General features: G+C 41.8%; 5 protein-coding genes across 8 annotated transcripts; 2 read left to right on the top strand and 3 right to left on the bottom strand.

Annotated features, from left to right (window-relative positions):
• Positions 1 to 1,168: 1,168 nt before the first annotated feature.
• LOC108632819 (thioredoxin domain-containing protein 12) lies at positions 1,169 to 2,072 on the bottom strand. The gene is made up of 2 exons (XM_018037635.2): positions 1,716 to 2,072; positions 1,169 to 1,581 (listed from the first exon to the last, which is right to left on the bottom strand). Exons 1-2 carry the CDS (start codon positions 1,985 to 1,987, stop codon positions 1,260 to 1,262), a joined length of 594 nt encoding a protein of 197 aa, XP_017893124.1. The 5' UTR covers positions 1,988 to 2,072; the 3' UTR covers positions 1,169 to 1,259.
• Positions 2,073 to 2,185: 113 nt separating this feature from the next.
• Positions 2,186 to 6,189, top strand: PIG-O (phosphatidylinositol glycan anchor biosynthesis class O). The gene is made up of 4 exons (XM_018037646.2): positions 2,186 to 5,031; positions 5,116 to 5,286; positions 5,345 to 5,565; positions 5,631 to 6,189. The coding sequence occupies exons 1-4, from the start codon at positions 2,445 to 2,447 to the stop codon at positions 5,823 to 5,825; spliced, it is 3,174 nt and encodes a 1,057-aa protein (XP_017893135.1). The 5' UTR covers positions 2,186 to 2,444; the 3' UTR covers positions 5,826 to 6,189.
• Positions 5,767 to 11,912, top strand: LOC108632827 (uncharacterized). 2 transcript variants are annotated; one of them, XM_018037652.2, is made up of 10 exons: positions 5,767 to 5,848; positions 9,223 to 9,281; positions 9,362 to 9,692; positions 9,769 to 10,219; positions 10,278 to 10,589; positions 10,648 to 10,753; positions 10,825 to 11,131; positions 11,206 to 11,330; positions 11,391 to 11,623; positions 11,695 to 11,912. In XM_018037652.2, the coding sequence occupies exons 2-10, from the start codon at positions 9,260 to 9,262 to the stop codon at positions 11,725 to 11,727; spliced, it is 1,920 nt and encodes a 639-aa protein (XP_017893141.1). In that variant the 5' UTR covers positions 5,767 to 5,848; positions 9,223 to 9,259; the 3' UTR covers positions 11,728 to 11,912. The 2 variants fall into 2 exon arrangements, with proteins under 2 accessions (XP_017893141.1, XP_026666558.1); XM_026810757.1 differs by lacking the exons at positions 5,767 to 5,848; positions 11,695 to 11,912 and having other exon boundaries at positions 8,787 to 9,281; positions 10,825 to 11,066; positions 11,391 to 11,480.
• LOC108632826 (uncharacterized) lies at positions 6,178 to 8,793 on the bottom strand. 2 transcript variants are annotated; one of them, XM_018037649.2, is made up of 3 exons: positions 8,604 to 8,792; positions 6,831 to 8,536; positions 6,178 to 6,422 (listed from the first exon to the last, which is right to left on the bottom strand). In XM_018037649.2, the coding sequence occupies exons 1-3, from the start codon at positions 8,782 to 8,784 to the stop codon at positions 6,327 to 6,329; spliced, it is 1,983 nt and encodes a 660-aa protein (XP_017893138.1). In that variant the 5' UTR covers positions 8,785 to 8,792; the 3' UTR covers positions 6,178 to 6,326. The 2 variants fall into 2 exon arrangements, with proteins under 2 accessions (XP_017893138.1, XP_026666557.1); XM_026810756.1 differs by having other exon boundaries at positions 6,330 to 6,538; positions 8,604 to 8,793.
• A 3,003-nt stretch (positions 11,913 to 14,915) lies between the features above and the next one.
• LOC108632828 (uncharacterized) lies at positions 14,916 to 18,566 on the bottom strand. 2 transcript variants are annotated; one of them, XM_018037656.2, is made up of 7 exons: positions 18,184 to 18,566; positions 17,099 to 17,425; positions 16,765 to 17,006; positions 16,499 to 16,693; positions 16,108 to 16,383; positions 15,885 to 16,041; positions 14,916 to 15,794 (listed from the first exon to the last, which is right to left on the bottom strand). In XM_018037656.2, the coding sequence occupies exons 2-7, from the start codon at positions 17,232 to 17,234 to the stop codon at positions 15,604 to 15,606; spliced, it is 1,197 nt and encodes a 398-aa protein (XP_017893145.1). In that variant the 5' UTR covers positions 17,235 to 17,425; positions 18,184 to 18,566; the 3' UTR covers positions 14,916 to 15,603. The 2 variants fall into 2 exon arrangements, with proteins under 2 accessions (XP_017893145.1, XP_017893142.1); XM_018037653.2 differs by having other exon boundaries at positions 14,916 to 16,041; positions 18,184 to 18,565.
• Positions 18,567 to 18,613: the final 47 nt, after the last annotated feature.

The following is an 18,613-nucleotide window of genomic DNA, read 5'->3' as shown; positions in this document are numbered from 1 at the left end:
CATTCGCTGACGCGGCACATTGCAAGCTGCGCCGGCGGAAACGACGACTGGTGGTCCCCTCTGGTCACTCGAATCGCGGCTGGACCGGAAGGGAGGTGGGAGAGGAGGGCCGCGTAAAAATAATGTCCCGGCTCATTTTTTAAAACCCACCCGACCACCGCAGGCAGAGGGTGTCCTGGGGCTGCGAGTGAGCCGAGAGAGGAGGGAACGAAAAAAAAAATAAACGTGACGGACCGTGAATATAGGCGCCCCCGCACGATATTACCGGGACGCAATAGCTCCGATCGACGCCGCGCCGCCGGATGAAACGGTCAAAGCTAAAAAGCACTCTCCGCCGAAACGGGCTATATATTATCTGCAACCCTTCAAACACAGAACGCACCGTGAGATCCATACATAAACCCGTTACCGATCCTCTTTTCGCTCAAGAATTTCAACAAACTGCTTAACTATACCCTGTCCGTCTGTTTCGTCCTACCCAAAACGATCCCCGGCCCGCTCGCCGTGCACACCTGCACGAATTAACTTTTCCCAGATAGAAAGAGAACGGATTATCTACTCGTTACGTGGTAGATCAATGTTACAGCTTTTTAACTGATCTATCGATTGGTTTCATCGAACTTAAAAATCTTTCTTCAAAGCGCAGTTCGAAGTTCAATTTAACTCACACGAGAAACATTTGGTGCTTACGCTGTATAGTGCCAAGTGCGTCGGGAATCACTTTTGTTACATGCAAAAACGAACATTGCTGCGACTACAAGGTGACATTTTCTATAGAACACAAATGAATTTATTAAAACGATATAAAGTGAGAGCGAAGAGATTAATACATGACCGGAAGTCAAAGAGAATTGGGCGTGGTTTGGAACAGGTGAGAGACAGTGTGGGCCAATGAAGCGAGCATGCGGCGATATGGTAACAGTTGCAAACGCAAGCGCCGTTACTGGGAGTTGGCGATAGGTTGATATCAACGGGTGTTTAATGCATAGGCGCAGACTCGTATACAGTTGCAAAGTTGAAAGGTAACGCCTGCTACGAACTCGCGTTCAGATTGGTTACAGCTTAGCCCATTCATCGGGCAGCCCCGTGTCGTTTCCAGTACTGCAAATATTTATTCAATTTAATTATTCAAACGAATTTCCTTTAAACGTCATTTTACGTACGCAACTTGTTTAATAACACATCAAATCCGCAGTCTATCGATACTTGAAAAGATCATTATAAATTAGGAAAGAATATTATTTCCAAATCGTTTAGCATCAATATAACAAAGTAGGGAGAATGATTTCGTCCTCCGGATCGCAAGCTTCCGGTTTCGATTGTTCCTGCTGGAACGCGACTGGCAACGCGTCGTTCGTGTACTTATTTAAAACGTACAACATCGTCTCCACGACTTGCCCGGCGGATTTGTAAAAGTATTTATAATCCTTGTCAGCATCCGGGCATCGGTTGTACGCTTCTTTTATCAATTTGCCTTCCGAAGTGAAGAACAATATCCTCGGCACGTACTTCCCATCCGGATGAAATGTTTTATGTTTCAAATTCGAGTCTTTGCCCATTTCTGCTTTTATCATGATGAAGCTGTAACGGTATGATCGGTGAAACAGAAACGCCCTTTGTAAGGTCTTATTTTCAGCGAGCAAAAGACTGATATTGAGTAACTTCAGTAAATAAAATCTTAATTGTGTCTGAAAAGCACGAGGAAGAATTCTTACCGATCGCTGAGATCCATCAGTCGCACGGACTTGACAAATTTCTTTTTTAACTTCACGCAACCGGGGCATTGCATTTTATGGACAAACAGCATTATCGGTTTGTTGACTTTTCTAGCTTGACAGAAGCCCCTGTTGAAACTCGTCCATTTGTACAAGTGCTCAAACTCGTATTCATAATTTGAATCGCCGAGGTTAAAAATGTTATTGCCGCCTATGCGGCTTATCAGACTAATCAGATTTAAAGCGGTGAGATACTTGACGCTCATCCTCATCACTTCAACCAATAATTTTTATGCTTGCGTCCCGTAGTAAACATTTTCGATCGTGCAATTTACAAGATTTTTAAAAGACGTGTTTTTGAAAAATTTTCCGAGTATCAAACTGACTGTCGATAAGAGACGTCAGGGGACGAGAACGTTTGCAATCCTCCCACTGTAGCGGCACTGCGATGCACTCAAAATTTAGCGCCACACGAGTAGAAAGTTGTTGTATGCATCCTCGCGCTTCTCGAATCGACGTTTCTGTATTTCTTTTATAAATGCGGATCATCCGTTTGTCAGCCGGTGTTGCTAACAGTGTTCGTTTGCGATGCATTTGAAACGTGTGTTCGCGTTCTCGTGGCAATGCGACGATGGTGAACAACGAGGTTATCTCGAGAAATAGGTTGAGGTTATGTCGGAGCTCTTTTGATATCGCTCGGAAATAATACTCTATTCTTGGAAAGAGAAAATGAGCAAACTATGGAATTACTTAATATTCCAAGGATGGATGTCGTACTTAATGACGGTCGGCTTGCTGATCTTCACCAGCGGTTTCCTGCTGAACCGCGTTGCCAGGCCGGAGCGCGCCGGATGCAAATATTGCACCGGTCCAGACTGTGACTTCGAACAGCTTCTTAAAAATCCAGACCTCGCGGCCCGCTCGTGTCTCGAAAGGAAGACGCGAGTCGTCTTACTGGTCGTCGACGCGTTGAAATACGATTTCGCGCGCTGGTACAATGACACCGGCTCTACCTCATCTTACTATCGCAACAAGCTCGTGACGATTCACGAATTGCTTCAAAATCGACCGGCGAACTCGCGATTATACAAATTCATAGCCGATCCCCCAACGACGACCATGCAAAGATTGAAGGGACTCACCACGGGATCGTTGCCTACGTTCATCGACATCGGATCTAATTTCGCCTCAGAGAGCATTGACGAAGACAACATCGTCGATCAGAACACTGCAGGTGGTATCGTCTTTATGGGCGATGATACTTGGACTAATCTGTTCCCTGGCAAATTCAAACGCCAGTTCCCATCGCCGTCGTTTAACGTTTGGGACTTGGACACTGTCGACAAAGACGTCAGATACCGCATATTTTTCGAGATGAAGAAAAAAGATTGGTCCCTTCTCATAGCCCACGTTCTCGGAGTCGATCACTGTGGACACAAGCACGGTGCTAATCACCCCGAGATGACTAGGAAATTAAACGACACGGACGCTCTTATAAGAGAAATCGTAGAATCTCTGGAAGAGAACACGGTGCTCTTCGTCGTCGGTGACCACGGGATGACGGACAGCGGAGATCACGGTGGCGACAGCAGCCACGAAGTAGAAGCTGCTATGTTCGTCTATTCTACGGTACCTCTTGTCAATTACGATTCACTGGAGGACACCGTGAATCAGATAGATCTCGTTCCCACACTATCATCGATTCTCAGAACACCGATACCGTTTTCTAACTTGGGATCCGTTGTACTCGGTTCGCTTCCAAGTATAACGAAAAGTGGAAGAATAGAAGATAATCTATGGTACTTAGCGTTCTCTGTATGGAGAAACATCGCGCAGACCAAGAAGTATATAGACGTATATTCTACTGACAGTTATTTATTTTCTAACGAACAACTTGAAAATGTGGAGAACATGTACAATCGTCTCTCGAAGCAGATTAGAACTGTAAGAACTGTCGAAGAGTTCGAGTCTTTTATTAAAAACAGTAAGAACTACTTCAAATTGCTGAAAGACACGTGCACAGAAGTTTGGGTTCAGTTCGATTCCAGCCTGATGTCGCAAGGCCTGCTCCTCATGTTTTGCACTTTGTTCTTCTTTTACCTATTCATCACGGGCATCCCTGAAGATCGGATGTCGAAGATATTTCAATCATCGTTTTTGCAATGTTCCGTGGTGGTAAATTTCGTTACTGTATTAATAGTACTCCTTTGCTTTTCCTTCGGCTTCTTGGAGGAAGTAAAGAACAACGTATTCCTTGCTACCGGCGCCGAGTCCGTGACACTGTTAGTATCGTTGATCGGTATACACTGGGACGCGATTTCGATGCGATGGTACGTCGGCTGGTATTATAAGAAGATAAAAAAACTATCCTACGTTTCGAGGGTGATACTCCTCTTAACGATATGCAGCCTCTTCTCTAACAGCTACATCGTCGAAGAGAGTAGCGTGCTATCTTTTCTCCTGGTCACGATTATCTCGTTACTCATGTACAATTTGATGAAAGAGAATACCAACGAAAGTTCCGAGAGGAAAACGAAGCCGTTCTTAAAGCCACAAGCGAAGTCAAATTTGAAAATGATCGTCCTAATCGCTGGTTTGGTAGCTTGCGTTTCCATACGACTGTCACACTACTTTTGGCGTTGTCGAGAGGAACAGCAACGCGAATGTTCTACTTTCGTGATCGGCAAAGTGGGCTCCATAATGTCAGACAACTTGGAACGAATTTTTCTAGCTATTACGCTGATTGTATTGGCGTTGTACATCACGGTAGTAAGACTATGGCTACAGAACTGTGGCAATCTGTCCGGTTTCTCGCCAAGCGTTTTAATAGGACAGTATTGTCCCGTCGTAATCGGTGTTTGTATGGGCTGTTACTGGGTTCTTCAGAAACTACCGAAATTCGTCAAGATGAAATTCGCACTGTCCTGGCAAGTGAGCACGTTGCCGAACATAATCTACGCATTGAGCGTACTCGCAATTCTTGTTCTGTACTATCGGCCGCTCAATGTGTTCTTGCTACCAAAGAAGAAAGAGTCCATCAATGCGTACCAGGATGAAAACGTGGTACCTCGGTTATTCGAGAAGATAAAGAAGTCGATTTACAGAAAGAACGTAGAGGTGGACGATACTCCGATCGTCTACGGCTTGGGTACAGCCTATAGCGCCGCATTCATTTCCTTAAGCGTGTTCCTTATGTTATTGTACTCGTTATTATTGGGAGATGTCCTATCGCCCAGCACTTTTTTGATGTTCCTGTCTTGCGCCTCTGTTCTGGGTCTGTCGGCAGTAGAGAGATACAAGAATGCTAATAGCATATGTGAGTATCTCAAACTATTTGAGTTGTGCAAAAATAATCGCGTAATTGTTAAGAGTACAGCTTGAATCTTTCTTTTTTAAACAGCTGAACTGGTCGAAGTATCGACCCCCGTCTTACTGTGCTGGTTCCTAACAGCGGAGTACTTCTTTTACGGAACCGGGCATCAACCAACTTTTCCCACTATTCATTGGGACGCGGCGTTTGTAGGGACAGGCGGACACTTTTACGGAAGTTTAATTCCAGCGATCTTAATAGGTATACATTGATTTACTTTGAATCAGCGATTGGGAGTGTAGAGAGGATCCAATTACAGGAATAAATACGTTCGGATCGCATATCATATTGGGCTCGACATTGCCGTTATTAGTGATCGCTCCGTTCACCTTCTACCTCGTGTTTCCGAAGTTAGCCAAAGTTAAATTTGCGGACGATGACATGAAACGGGGAGAGCTTCTCTTGTTCCAAAAGAATTCTGTGTTCCATGCCGCGGTTTTCTCCGTGGCAGGGAAATACACGCTACTTCATGCGATCAGGGTAAGCGATATAGGAACGCCGAGTGATACGATATTGAGAAATATTTGTCATTCATCAATTTATAGACGTTCGGCAGCATGCTTACTGCGACGATTCACTGCCGGCATTTAATGGTCTGGAAGATCTTCGCGCCAAAGTTAATATTCGAGGGTCTGGGATTATTAGTGACGCTGGGTAGTGTCCTGGCATCGTTTTACATGGTGTTCAGAATTGATCAGCAAATGGAACATCTTATAACCAAAGTGACAAAGGGCAGGTGATAACGATACGATTCGTACAGACGGTAATTATTAATCAAATCATGTGTTGAACGTCGAACACTTACCGATACTGCCGTGTCCATAATTTTGTGTGAGTTTATACGAGAGACAGTTCGAACATAGAACTAAATCGATCTTTCTCCCCTCGAAGACCAAGCGGTATTATTAAATTCTGGTGCTTCCTAACACACTAACGCTACCCTGCGCGCAATGCATTGCTGATTATACTGAGACCAAGCAACGCACTTGATGCAGGATTGCGTCCATGTGCGCTGATGACCGGCTCCGGTGGCACGTATTCGTTTCATTCTCATCCCATTTCACGAAATTGTTGTTTCACATACGACTTGTATTTTGCCAAACATACTTTATTGATAGACATCTTCGAGCGTACACATTTTATAATATAGTATGCGAGAAAGGGAGTGATCGATCGCAAAATAGAGAGAGAGAGATTGTAATTACAAGTGATAGAAATATTCCTGCTAGGTCTGTAGACGTCTAATGATGATTGTGATGCCTGTGTCCCTGATAGCCGTTTTTCAAGTACCCAATCCAGTTGGCCCAGTCGTTGTAATCCTCGTAATTCTCTGTGTCCTGCGACAAACGAAACATGTTCACGGTATTCAGAGTACCCAAGCCAGACGTACCTAGTTATAATAATTATTGCGAAATTCTGGCACCTGCATATTAGGCAATACAGGCATTTGTATCTGAAAACAAATGAGAAGTAATCACGTCGCAAACTTAAGATCCCTCGTCGCCATCGTTCGTTTTAATTTTTAGATATCGCAAAGTGATCTCGCGACTCGCCTGGCACAGGCTTCGGAACGGAAAATCTCCCATCTGAGATGGAGAACGAAACGCGTGTTCGATTTCCAAGAAATCGTTCTTAAGTCTGTACCAGCCTTCGACTATTATAATCGCATTTCACGATGTACAGTATTCAATAGACGAATTGAAAATATGACAAATGATTTTAATTTAAAATTTCTCTTCACTTACTAGCAGCTTGATTCCACCACCTTGATGCCCGGGCGTGGATCCTCCGCCTGCTTGCACGGATTCTATGGAACCGGCTGGCAAGCTCTGGTACCCTTGATGCATTTGCATCTTGACCGAACGCGTTTGCGGCTTCTGATTGAACTCGCTCTCTTCCCCGTTCGTTAGAGATGCACCAGTGTCAACTTCTCGTTTTGCACCTCCGTTTTCGGGGTAGGTGACCCAGAACGATCCTGGAGCCTTCGGCGCCATCCGAGCCATACTCGCTCCGTACTTATCGTAACTGGGATTATAAGAAATTGGAACTCCATAGTCCAAACTGTCCAGTTTACGCTTAATAGCATCCAGAAGAGTCACGTTGAACATGTCGTTACTTGTTGGATAATTGGTATCGGACGGTCCAGGTGCCATCTTAGCTTTTATTATATTCTGCATCGCCACGGTAATATTCTTCTGCAAATCCGTCAGCATATCGAATACCTGACTGAGAACTCCCATTTTCTGTTGGAAAGGCAAAGAACCGTCGGAAGTGGTCTTCGACCAGGGTCCGGCAGCGAAGGGTTTGAAAGGCTTCTTCGGCATCATCGCTGCTGATTTCTCATAAGTGATCAAGTCGTTCATCGTCGTCACCATGCTACTCTTCAAATCGCCCAACTCTGATAATATGCTGTCAACGATCGAGTCCTTAGCGGCGTTGATCGATGACAAATCATCGACCGACCTCACGATCTTTGCTTGTGCGTCCGTGTCGGGTGTTACAGATCGTGCAAAATCGTACTTGACACTCGATGCATCGGCACCAGTATCTGCCGTAGTTTTGTTCAACTTCAAAGAGTCGAATAGCTTGTCCAAGAACTCTCCTACTTTTTCAGTGTATTCAGTCGGTCCGGGGATCACCGAAGACGGTAGCCAGAAGTCGGACGGCACGATGGTACTCTTCGCCGTCGGGGCGTCCATTGCCATGGGCGATGGCGTAGTACTGGTAGCAAGAGTCTTAAACAAATTATCCAAGAAAGCCGTTTTCTTAGCTATGAACATGGACGGATCGACGACAGGTCCGACAGGTCCCATCGGTCTGAACGGTCCTAACGGTCCGAAGGGTCCAAACATTCCCGGCAAATATTGCTTTGGTGCTATCGGACCTCCCATTTTTTTAGCCAGCATGTCTTCTTCCGGTTCCTCGGAAATCGGAGCAAGAGTAGGATACGGCGGCGGAGGTCCTAAATTCTTCGTCGCCAGTCCATTGTCCATGATGGCCCGAAGCTTCTCGGCTGGAGATTCTTCCACGCTTCTTCTTCTACGGGTGTACTCGTCCTTCATGCTATAATCGGGTATAGCGTTCGCGCCTGAGAATTGAGACATGGGCCCGAATTTGGGGCTCATGGGACCGAAAGGTTTCCCACCGAACGGCCCGAAGATTCCTCGTTTGTACGCGACGTCTTCGTTGTTCGCCGTAGCTTTCAGGTTGCTCAGAAAGTTAGTCTCGTCGGGAGAACCGTACATAGGCGGGCCAGCGATCGGCATGAACGGTTTGAAACTCATAGGATACACAGGTCCCAAACCACCGAAAATGTTGCTAAGCATATCCGTTTTCTTCGAGATCATCGTCTTAGGGTCGACGAATTTCGGAAAGAATGGAGACTTTGGCATGTACGGGACTGTTATGGTGTCCATTCCCGTTACAGGAGGTCCAAGAGCTCTCGCATAAGCTAATTAAAAATATCTCAAATAAGAGAACTTACAATTATTAAGTGAGTATTGAATGAGTTGTACTACCGGATTTCGAAGCGTAGCTCGCCCATGGTGCTCCTGCGATGGTTTTGGGAGCTCCGCTGGCCGTTAACACTGTCAAGCAAGACAATAGTAATAGATCTTTCAGTAGGAACATCTTGCACCAACTTGATCGATCTGTGCCCCGTCGTGGCTTATATAGCGGTAGTAAAGCTTTTAAGATCATTAGAATAATGCTCTAATTAAAATAATCCAGGATATACAGAAGGCGCACTTGTGTTTTTATAATTAGCAAATGCCATTTCTCTGCTACTTAAGAAAGTAATTTCCTTCTTACTACTACTCTACCTCGATGAATATTTAGATATGATTATTATTACAACACTTGCAAGCAGTTAAATATTTGTATAGAGGGAAGGATTATAATGAGTGATACGAAAATTTATTTTCATTTTTAATCACATTTTATTAACATCGTAATCATTGGAAATGATGGTGGAACGTGCTGGCTAGCGTATAAACAAAACGTTTTAACTTGTAATCCGATTTCTGTCAACTTGCAAACGAGCTCGCGAGAAACGTTGTTCATTTGTCGACAATAATATGCCCGGTGCAGCTGTTTTCATTATTCGGTAATTGCCAATTGATTGTATTGGTATCCTAGAAAGCTGTCACTTTATAGAGAAGACGTTGACATCGAAATGGAAATAAAAAGATCCGACTGTGAGTATTTGAAATAATTACGCAGATCAGCAACGAACAAAAGTGTGGTAAATCATTCATAATGATTGTTTTACTTTCAGCGGTTCCCGAGGGTAGAAATGCTACGATAAATGTTGCTTCCGTGTTCGAGAATTTCCCTTGGACCGCTTTGGAACAAAGTTCGAAAGGTGCGAGTATCATCAACGTGATTAATCAGTTGCTGAGCATGTACCACCCGGACGATGGTTTAATCGCGTACGAACGTGTATTGAAAACTTTGCTCGTTTTATCCGAGAACTTGGACAGTGACCTGCAGCAACAGATCATTTCCGTGATACCGCTGCCGAAAGGTGTACCGAACGATAAGATAGAAAATTTAATATACAAAATTACAGAACTGATCAGATCATCTAACGTCTCTTCGTGCGGAGAGTATGGATCGTTCCATCTGATTATCTTTCTACATGTATAGTATTGTGTAACTTAACGAATTTCATTTTGTTTTAAGAGTTATGACAGGTTCGGAAGACAAGCGTAATACCGAAGAGATCCAGAATATTTTGATCGATTCATCCCGGAGCTTCGAGTTGAACGAGAAGTTCGTGTCTTCCGCACCCGAGGTGTTCAAAGGTTTTCCTCCCAATGAGATCTCGACGGTTCACAGCCATGTAAGGAACGTGAACTACATGTACGATACTTTAAATTACAATGTACCATGCATGAAGACTTGCGTCGATGTCAAACAAAACTTTCATGAACAAGAAGACTCGTTGAAACTCAAATGGTTTCACAGTCCTCACCTTTTATGCGAGACTAATCTTTATCAAAGCACTAGCGCGGCTAGCTGTCAGCAAGGTTTTGTCAAATCGATGGATGATAAATATTTTCAGTTGTCCATTGATAGATTCAATAATTGGAATCAGTATAATGTGACGAACGTACCTCATCCGCTGCATCAGGTTTGTGAAAATTCTCTTAATCAGCGTGACCCACGTTAATAACAAACTAATACTGCAGGATGCTACGTGTTTAAGGAAATTGTATAAGAATAATGTCATGATCAGTAAACAGAATGAAAACGAGCTGACAAAACTAGAAACAACGCGTGACGGTGAAACTTCAAAAAATGAAACTAATTGCGAAATTTTATACACTGGTAATGCGAATCGAGCCTCTAAAAAGTATAATAATGCGACCAAGCACCGAGTTATTAACGTGGAAGCGCAAGAATTTTTTGAACAAGAATTACAAAATGAGCAACAAGCGATTCAGCAAGATATATATAAGATGGACGTTGTACATTGCGAGGAGGACGTAATAAATACACAAGTGAGGAAAATTTAATCATTGTTTAAACAAACTCGTAAAAATGCAAATAATATTGCAGACATTGAAAGAAGACGATTCCTTAATGGACGATTTTGTCCCGTGTAAGAGGCTTAAAGCGAGCTTGCAAAATTTTTTAAATCGTGCGAAACAGGAAATTCTGATCGGTGAGAATCCGTCAATCGCTCTTACTTTTGGTTTAATATTTATAAATAATTTTTCCCTTTCCGATTTATAGAATCTCCAATGTTGCCTCGAACCAAAGTTTCGCATACAGTGACTCCTGCGACTAAGAGTTGCAAGTTCACGAGTCAAAAGAGTTTGCGGAACAACGATCGGTTAAATCTCTCGAACGATAGTGCATGTGCCTTTAAAGACGCAACGGAGAGCACAAAAAAATTGACGGAGAAGAAGACGGCTCCGCGTAATGTTTATTCGAAACCTCAAAGACTGCAAGTGCTGCGTAAAAGTTTAAACACGGTACTTAGTAAATCGCAAACGGTAGAATGCGGAAAGCTGGATAACGCAGAGAATCCGCTGTACAAGTACCGTCGATCGTTATTGTAAATATATTTTTTACAATCTGCAAGATGGTTTAACGAGACTTATTTGCACGTAGATCCGCGGTGGAAGAAACGAAACAAAAGAGTTCGAACGTTTTGCAGCAAACCGCGTCTATTACAGAGCTGGCTACGTTTAAGAAGCAATACTACGACACGCTGCTGAACATCCAAAAAGCCAAAAGTACGTTCTGCTTAATTATTTTCGTTCTCAACAAATATTTATACTGTCATTCTTTTATAGTGGCAGTAGCAAATTCTTTGGCCATGTCATCTGTGGAGAGTTTCACCAAATACGACCCGTACTATTCAGATCAATCCTATCAGCAGCAACAATTGTTGGAACATGGTCCGCGATTCGCGGTTCACACAATGGCACGCTCGGGATTGTCAAGTGTACACAATACTCCGTATACTTGGGTGAGGTACAACAGTCTGAGACATCCAACTATGAAACAATTAAGACACCCTCAACAGGTAAGATATAATAAAAGTCGGGCACGTTTGTATTCCCACGACGGTTCTAATTATTTTCTATCTTCTTTCAGCTCCCGTTTCAAGTGTCGAGGAACAAAGAGTAAGTTTTTTTTTTTTATCTTTCTACTAGTGCATTCTGTCCCTTCTCGTATGTCTCTCGCACCAGACGTGCCACTTTATCATTTAATTTCGTTCCTATGTCGGAAGGAATTCTGTTCTGCATTATGTAAAAACACTGGACATTCACTGTTTCACGCAAGACGAAAGCAAACAAATGAAGCAGGGTGTTCAGCGTAAAAAATTAGAAGACATAGTCGGAAAATTGAGGGAGGTAGAGAGTAGCGATATAAATGGTTGATAAAAACGTTGCTGAGCTTCTAGAATATGTTAACCGTTATGATGGTCTTAGTTCTTCTTGGCAATGGTGATACTTAATGACCGTCAGATTGGCCGCGATTATTTTTCATAATTTCGTTTGTATTTCGGACGATTTCGTGACAATTCTTCATCGTGTTCAATCATCATGGACTTTAATACTTACAACGATACAGCGACTAACAAACGTTACACGTATTCTTCCTCGATTAACATGGAACGAAGTTGCTTCTAATTGCTAACATTCCGATGGTATACTTTATAATTAACATATAACGCACGCGCTCACGACTTTATCCCGCATAGTCGTTGGCCATGCGGCACGCTTGTTATTCTCATCTCATTATCTCTAAGTGTACAAAATAATTTTTAAAAGAATAAACAACGATACTAACTTAGACGTTATTATGGATCATTAATCGTTATTGTCCAGAACAATCGCTATGAGGTCGGATAAATTACCAACGAGCCGGTCCACTCCTGGTAATTTACACGACTACATTTTCTCAGCTCGCAATTACCTTTCCTCGTATCGGAGAAAACGTTTGACTCGTTCTATTGCGATCAGTATACAATGATAGAAACATGTATTCATCGGTATTGACAGCATCATTTCGAAACACAGAAATAGATTCTCCTGTCGATGCTCGCAATACGTTTTTAATTACTAATATCTATTTATCAATCGAGATAGATCCAACAGCTGCAGCTCCTTAAGAACTTCTATCATAAGGTTTGTCGCAGCTTGTCTTTGGCATGATCCAATGAAGAAAAATGTTAGGCCAAAAAACTCTTGCGTCGTGTAATTTATGTCTTCCTTAGATTGTCATTATTTAGCGTTACAAATAAAACGAGACGTGTATATAAGCAAGGCTTATCATTAAACAGCACTGTTTAAACGTTGTTTATTCTATAATAATACAATAGAATCTGTTGGAGTCAAAACGCATGGTACTCAAATGAACGTAATTAAATAATGCATGCAGAAAGGGCAACTATATAAACGTATTCTTGTGCGTACAACGCTTTCTGATACCTCTTAAGATTCCCCTTGTAAAATGAATATAAAAAAATAAACGTCAACGATTGGAAGGAAGAATAAGTAACAGAAGTTTCAGTTTTTCGATGATCCATACGAATTTTAATAACTAATATCCATAATAATAATGATAATAATAATAATAATAATAATAATAATAATAATAATAATAATAAATGAAATAATCATCGTCCGACCAACATCGTTTTATAAAAAGTAAAACGGAAAGTATATATGTATTTATGTATGTATGGGTAATGCGTACGTTCGTCAGAAAACCAGCAATCTGATTACAAAATCTGTTTCACGATTAGATTGCGATGTTGAAAACCTAATTTGAAGAATGTTCTCGATATTTGTGCTATGATCTGACGCGATTCTCGAGTTTTAAAGTTTCTCGTACAGAAATATATTAAACAGTGTTGTAGATTCACATACTAAATATAAGTTTAACAATTCATTTATTATGAGGTATTGCAGATTGTAGCGAGGTAAAGCCTCCGACACTAAGTTAATATTGAAAAGTAACAAAGTTATTCGATATACATGACACTCAAAGAGCGTTTATATTTCGTCTGGCAGTGTCCGTGCATATACGTCTTTTTTTTCAGTTATCCCTCAATCGTTTCTTCATTTGTTTCACTCTCGTTAAACTTTTAAGCTAAACATCATCTTCCTCTGTATATAACATTTCCACTCAACATTTTTTTCATTGAAATCTGATCTCATCCTCTTTTTTTAACATTTGATCAGTACATCGGTTAATGTACCATATATAATATATATTTAAATATATATATATATATATGTATATATATAAGAAAAATTACATTTATTTCTTCGTTGCGTTCAAGAAAACCGGATTACAACATTGCCAATATGCTTAGCCACAACGAAGCCCTACCGTCAAATATACTATTCTCTTCATTTCTTCTTCTTTAAGACCCTATATGAACACGCATTTTTTATCTCCTTACGGCTAATTAATCGATTTAGATAATCGACGCGTTGTGCAACGATTGGTTTCTTGGATCTGGCTCCTCACCTCGTTTCGCGTCGCTGGTAAATACAGGAGTTAGGATCGACGACGCGGAATGAAAGAGGCCAAAGCCGACGGATTGAAACCAACGATTGTAGACGCCACACGTAATTAGTTGCCTGATTGGGGGTGTGTATAATTCTATGGGTGTGTATCAAAAGACAAAGTTAGCCGTCGCCTTATGACCCCTAGACGGGATCAGTTAGTTGTTGATTATCACTTAAATAGTCGTTGATCAAACTGAAGGAGAGAACGGTCCAAAATTCATTTTTAATAAAAAGAGAAAAGAAAAGATTGCAAGGACCGCGAGTCCGACGGACGAACGGAATATCTTCTGACAGTGTCCTCGAGATTGTTGTACCACTAGCACGATATGTATGTACTAAAAATTACTTTGCTCTTTAAATTTAATGAAATCCGTCGAGAGGCGAGGATCGTCGAGTACTGGACTAGAATCGAGATTCTTATTCGAGTAAATGAATGGACTAACGTCGTGTGCCCTGCCTCGAAGATTACATTTACAGTGATCGAAAATAGTGCTCGTACCTTTTACAAAAATAGAGACGGACTCCGCCTACGCTACCGGATCGCGTAAATCTCCAAACTGAATCGTTGTACGCGTCAAGTATCGCTAATGAAAATAATTGTTTCGCGCGTGATTCGCTCGCGAGTCCATCTCCGTGCGATAATCGGAATAGTATACTGTAAAAATTTGTTCCATGCATACTGGCTCCTATAGAAAAACGGAAAGATTTCGTCTGATTTATACATGTTTTGATTCGTAAACATCCGAGTATGCATGGAATCGTAGTATGTACTGGCATTGAAATACGCTAAAATGATAAACAAGTGTTTAATCACTAATGTAAGCTATACTTACAAATAATCCCGTGAATACTTAAATTTATATTACTTAATATACAATTGGAATGAAACGACAGTATATCTGTATGTTTAAGTCTCGGGCAGTCTGGTTGTACGACGCGAAATGTCAAAAATCTGACAACTAAAGAGAAATTAGTTTCTTGGCAGCATAATGTACAAGGCAACGATAATTTTATACAGGATCCCTTGAATATTCAGATTTCAAGACACCGTCCCGTAATGATCTCGTGAGAGAGCTTCCTTCGATGAACATGGAATGCAATTTCATTTACATCTGATCGATAGCGTGACTTCGAACCGAACGCTGTTGGTATTATGCACGAAGAAGAAGAAGAAGAAGAAAGATGAAGACGCAAGAGATGATGAATAGAGACTCGGTGTTCACTACTTTTTTAACATTAACGTGACCGTTACACATGCAAATTTCAAACAGATTTCGTTCGGGAGGAATGATTTGAAAGACAAACTTAGTTTCTATAGATAAAACAATAAAACGAAGGTTCGCTGTGATGTTATGAATGATACCGCGTTCCAAGGGAAACTTGCGTATTACATAACTGTTCCCAAAAGTCATTCACTGCGATGAGTCCAATATTTCTTTTTTTTCCTCATAGACATCGTACACGTCTTTTCGAGATTTGATCAGGCGAAACTGTAGGGATCGATGGTCTTGCTGGAACAGGGTTGTACGTCGTCGGGCGGCGGTTGCCATTGTCCAGTCCACATGGCAGTGCGGTTCATAGCTATCTCGACCACTTTTTCCATACTGTTACTGGTCGTGCATTCCATCTCGCAGTGGAACCCGTTTTGCGTCACTTGGATTGAACTATCATCTACGCCACAATAGTCCTGTGCGTTATTGTTCACTGGCATTCTCGATTGTAAAGGTAATTTTCGCGACATAGTACTATCGATTTTGGTACTTATTAAATTCCCATCGCATGTCGAACTACTGTCACCGTCTCTTCTCCGTCTTCTTCTCTCCTCTTGCCCGTTACCACTCTGCTTGTATCTGGTGTGATTGTGATTTTTCACGACCCCGGAGCTGGATCTCTTCGGGCTGCGTTCTTTCAACGTGACCTGAGCAAAGAAATCGGTTTCGATTCGGCTAGGCGATACAATAAAATGTAAACCGTGATTACTTACTCCAGAAGAGGAAGAATTGTCGACAGGTTTGTAAAGGGGGGTCGGTGTGATAACACGGCTATCTGGATTCCTACAAGTCGACTCGCTGCGACCGTGTATCCATGAGAGCAAAAATGCTATAATAGCGCAGGACAGGCCGAGCGCTGCCGCGGCAGACAGTTGTGAACGAGTACGTCTCGGGACCCAGCCACCGCTGTGATATTCCCACACGGAGCATGCTAATAACGCACTACTCAAGGCATAAGACAAGCCTATGCCAGTGAATATCCAAGCATTCTATAAGAGTTGGATTCTATCAGATATACGAGTGACGATTTACTAAATATCATATGTATGCATGTTTTTTATTGTAATGTTTACGTTAATATCAACGGATCGTCGATCAACTTACCAATTTCGCCCAATTCAGAGGAAAAACATAGATAACATGAGATATATCGAGGAAGAGGAGTAGTGAAGTGATGAGACAACAAAAAACTGCTATGAAGATCATGAAACGTAGCCGCCCGACTAGAGGCAGCATGAACAAGCTGACCTTGGCAGTACCTGCGCTGCACAACGTTGCCAAACACGCCGCCGATGATATCTAAAGCGACAAGATCATCCCATAATTCGAGAGCTCGATGAAACAAGAGAGAGCGCCGAGTAAATACTTACAAGTAGTAAAAGTCTGATAAGACCGATAGCTGTTTTAAGATGCCCCTGTATGTCACAATAAAGAACCAAATGACTTGCTCTAGGCCAAGCCAAGGCGTTCGAGGAAGAGCCATGGTGGTCACCATAGCCATAATTACCACGATAATTAGGATGCGAATCCCATGAATGGTCTGTCGAATGGACCCCTGGCGAATCCAGCTTCAAAGGTTGGGAGCCAAATTGCTCCCCTGTACTACTGCCGGCTATCAATGCAATATACACGTGTTCTTCATATGCTCTACCCTCGTGTTCGTTACCGGTTTTCATTATAAAACATTAAAGCTTATTCTCGTACCGATATCGAAGTTCTGAATGTCCTCGGGTCTGGAGTAAGCTGAGGCTGGTAATTCCTGGTCACGAATCTCTTGCAAGAGAAGCTCTTCTTCTATCTCTTCTAAGTCCAAATCCGAGTTTAGATGAATCTCGCTCATTACTTAAGCGCGCTCGATTGTTTACTCCTTCCTGCCTTCCGACGATCTTTCCTGTTTGATCCGCGATTAACCACCATCCGTTACTCATTGAATCCGGTGTGGAATTTATTTGTTTGCCAGCCATTGTCTATACATACTGTGTGCCATCTCTTCCCTGCGGGCAATACCATCCCTTGGCCTTCTGGCCACACCTATGTAAATTCAATTGATATTGCACAAAAATTCAGCAGAATAAACGTATAACTCCGTGAGATTCGAGTGAGTTGTATGAGGGTGAGGATCGAGTTTCCAAATAAAAGAAATCAATACAATGGTAAACAAAAATAACGTTTATTCTATTTAAAACCATAACAGAGTAACAAACCGGTGAACAAAAATTATAAACAATTATGTATAAAACAAAACGCCTATTACAACGTAATATAATATAAAAAATATATCAAAAACTTAAACCGCATACATACACAAAAATAACTTATAGCAATATAATACACAAGTTTATCTCCCAACAGGTTGGAATCTCTTTGATATGAACATCGGTTACAAATAGTTTTAAATGCTTTCTATCGTTTATGTTATTACCTCCGGACGTGCACATGGAGACGAGGAACGAAATCAGCTTCACGAATTGGAAATTGTAGATGAAATCAGTTTCGAATTGGAATCGTGCAAATTATTTTCCGACCCGAGAAACGTTCCAGCCATGAGCGCGATACAAATAAAGGAAAAATCTTACGACGAGCTTTTCGTTACAGTCCTCGTTAAACGTTTAAAGCACATGCGGGAGTAAACGTGACCACGACTCATGATCAAGTTATATTTTTACAGGGCAAGTGTTCGTTAATTCCAAATCCACATGTGGTTGCATGTGGCATCCCGTCAGGACGTGCTAAGTATATAGTGCGATCCTGGGAATAGGAATTTCCACGGAATAATCACCGGCACGTACCTCGAATCTGTTTTGGCTGAATCAACGCGTAGATCACATTTTTCTTGGATTTTTCATTAGAAGTTCGGTGACTGTCTAAAGAATAGCCGCCATTGCCTTTTTGCTGTTTTTACTCATAATCTATGCTCGTCACGGCGACCTAGAAACGGTAGATGGAACAACTTGACCCTTTCCTAACAATGCTAATTCCGTTTAACAAAAAGTAAAGACTAATTGCAGCGGGATCATTATTCCTTTCATTCGGAAAATTTTCTTCACGCTTCAGCCGTCGCCAATTCAATTGATTTTGATAAAATTTGATACACATCCCGCATTTTCCTAAAAACGGAAGCTTTGTCAAATTTTACGTGTTCTATGAAATATAAATTATTAAATTACATTGTCCTGCGGTTTACAATTTGAATTTACACGAATGTGTATAGATATATAC

The sequence above is a fragment of the Ceratina calcarata genome, unplaced genomic scaffold (assembly GCF_001652005.2).
Source record: "Ceratina calcarata isolate Rehan_Ccalc_2016 unplaced genomic scaffold, ASM165200v1 scaffold177.2, whole genome shotgun sequence".
NCBI lineage: Eukaryota > Metazoa > Arthropoda > Insecta > Hymenoptera > Apidae > Ceratina > Ceratina calcarata.
This window is presented reverse-complemented; position numbering and strand designations above follow the sequence as displayed.

Coding starts and splice junctions, on each gene's coding strand:
- LOC108632819 (XM_018037635.2), bottom strand. CDS start 1,987: ATGAGGATGAGCGTCAAGTATCTCACCGCTTTAAATCTGATTAGTCTG. Junction 1,582..1,715: donor CTGATGGATCTCAGCGATCG/GTAAGAATTCTT, acceptor ATACCGTTACAG/CTTCATCATGATAAAAGCAG.
- PIG-O (XM_018037646.2), top strand. CDS start 2,445: ATGAGCAAACTATGGAATTACTTAATATTCCAAGGATGGATGTCGTAC. Junction 5,287..5,344: donor AATTCCAGCGATCTTAATAG/GTATACATTGAT, acceptor ATCCAATTACAG/GAATAAATACGTTCGGATCG. Junction 5,566..5,630: donor CGCTACTTCATGCGATCAGG/GTAAGCGATATA, acceptor ATCAATTTATAG/ACGTTCGGCAGCATGCTTAC.
- LOC108632826 (XM_018037649.2), bottom strand. CDS start 8,784: ATGATCTTAAAAGCTTTACTACCGCTATATAAGCCACGACGGGGCACA. Junction 8,537..8,603: donor GAGCTACGCTTCGAAATCCG/GTAGTACAACTC, acceptor ATTTTTAATTAG/CTTATGCGAGAGCTCTTGGA. Junction 6,423..6,830: donor GTGGTGGAATCAAGCTGCTA/GTAAGTGAAGAG, acceptor CGTTTGTCGCAG/GACACAGAGAATTACGAGGA.
- LOC108632827 (XM_018037652.2), top strand. CDS start 9,260: ATGGAAATAAAAAGATCCGACT. Junction 11,132..11,205: donor GCAGAGAATCCGCTGTACAA/GTACCGTCGATC, acceptor ATTTGCACGTAG/ATCCGCGGTGGAAGAAACGA. Junction 11,331..11,390: donor GAACATCCAAAAAGCCAAAA/GTACGTTCTGCT, acceptor ATTCTTTTATAG/TGGCAGTAGCAAATTCTTTG.
- LOC108632828 (XM_018037653.2), bottom strand. CDS start 17,234: ATGAGCGAGATTCATCTAAACTCGGATTTGGACTTAGAAGAGATAGAA. Junction 16,694..16,764: donor TTATCAGACTTTTACTACTT/GTAAGTATTTAC, acceptor TTGTCGCTTTAG/ATATCATCGGCGGCGTGTTT. Junction 16,042..16,107: donor ACAATTCTTCCTCTTCTGGA/GTAAGTAATCAC, acceptor TTCTTTGCTCAG/GTCACGTTGAAAGAACGCAG.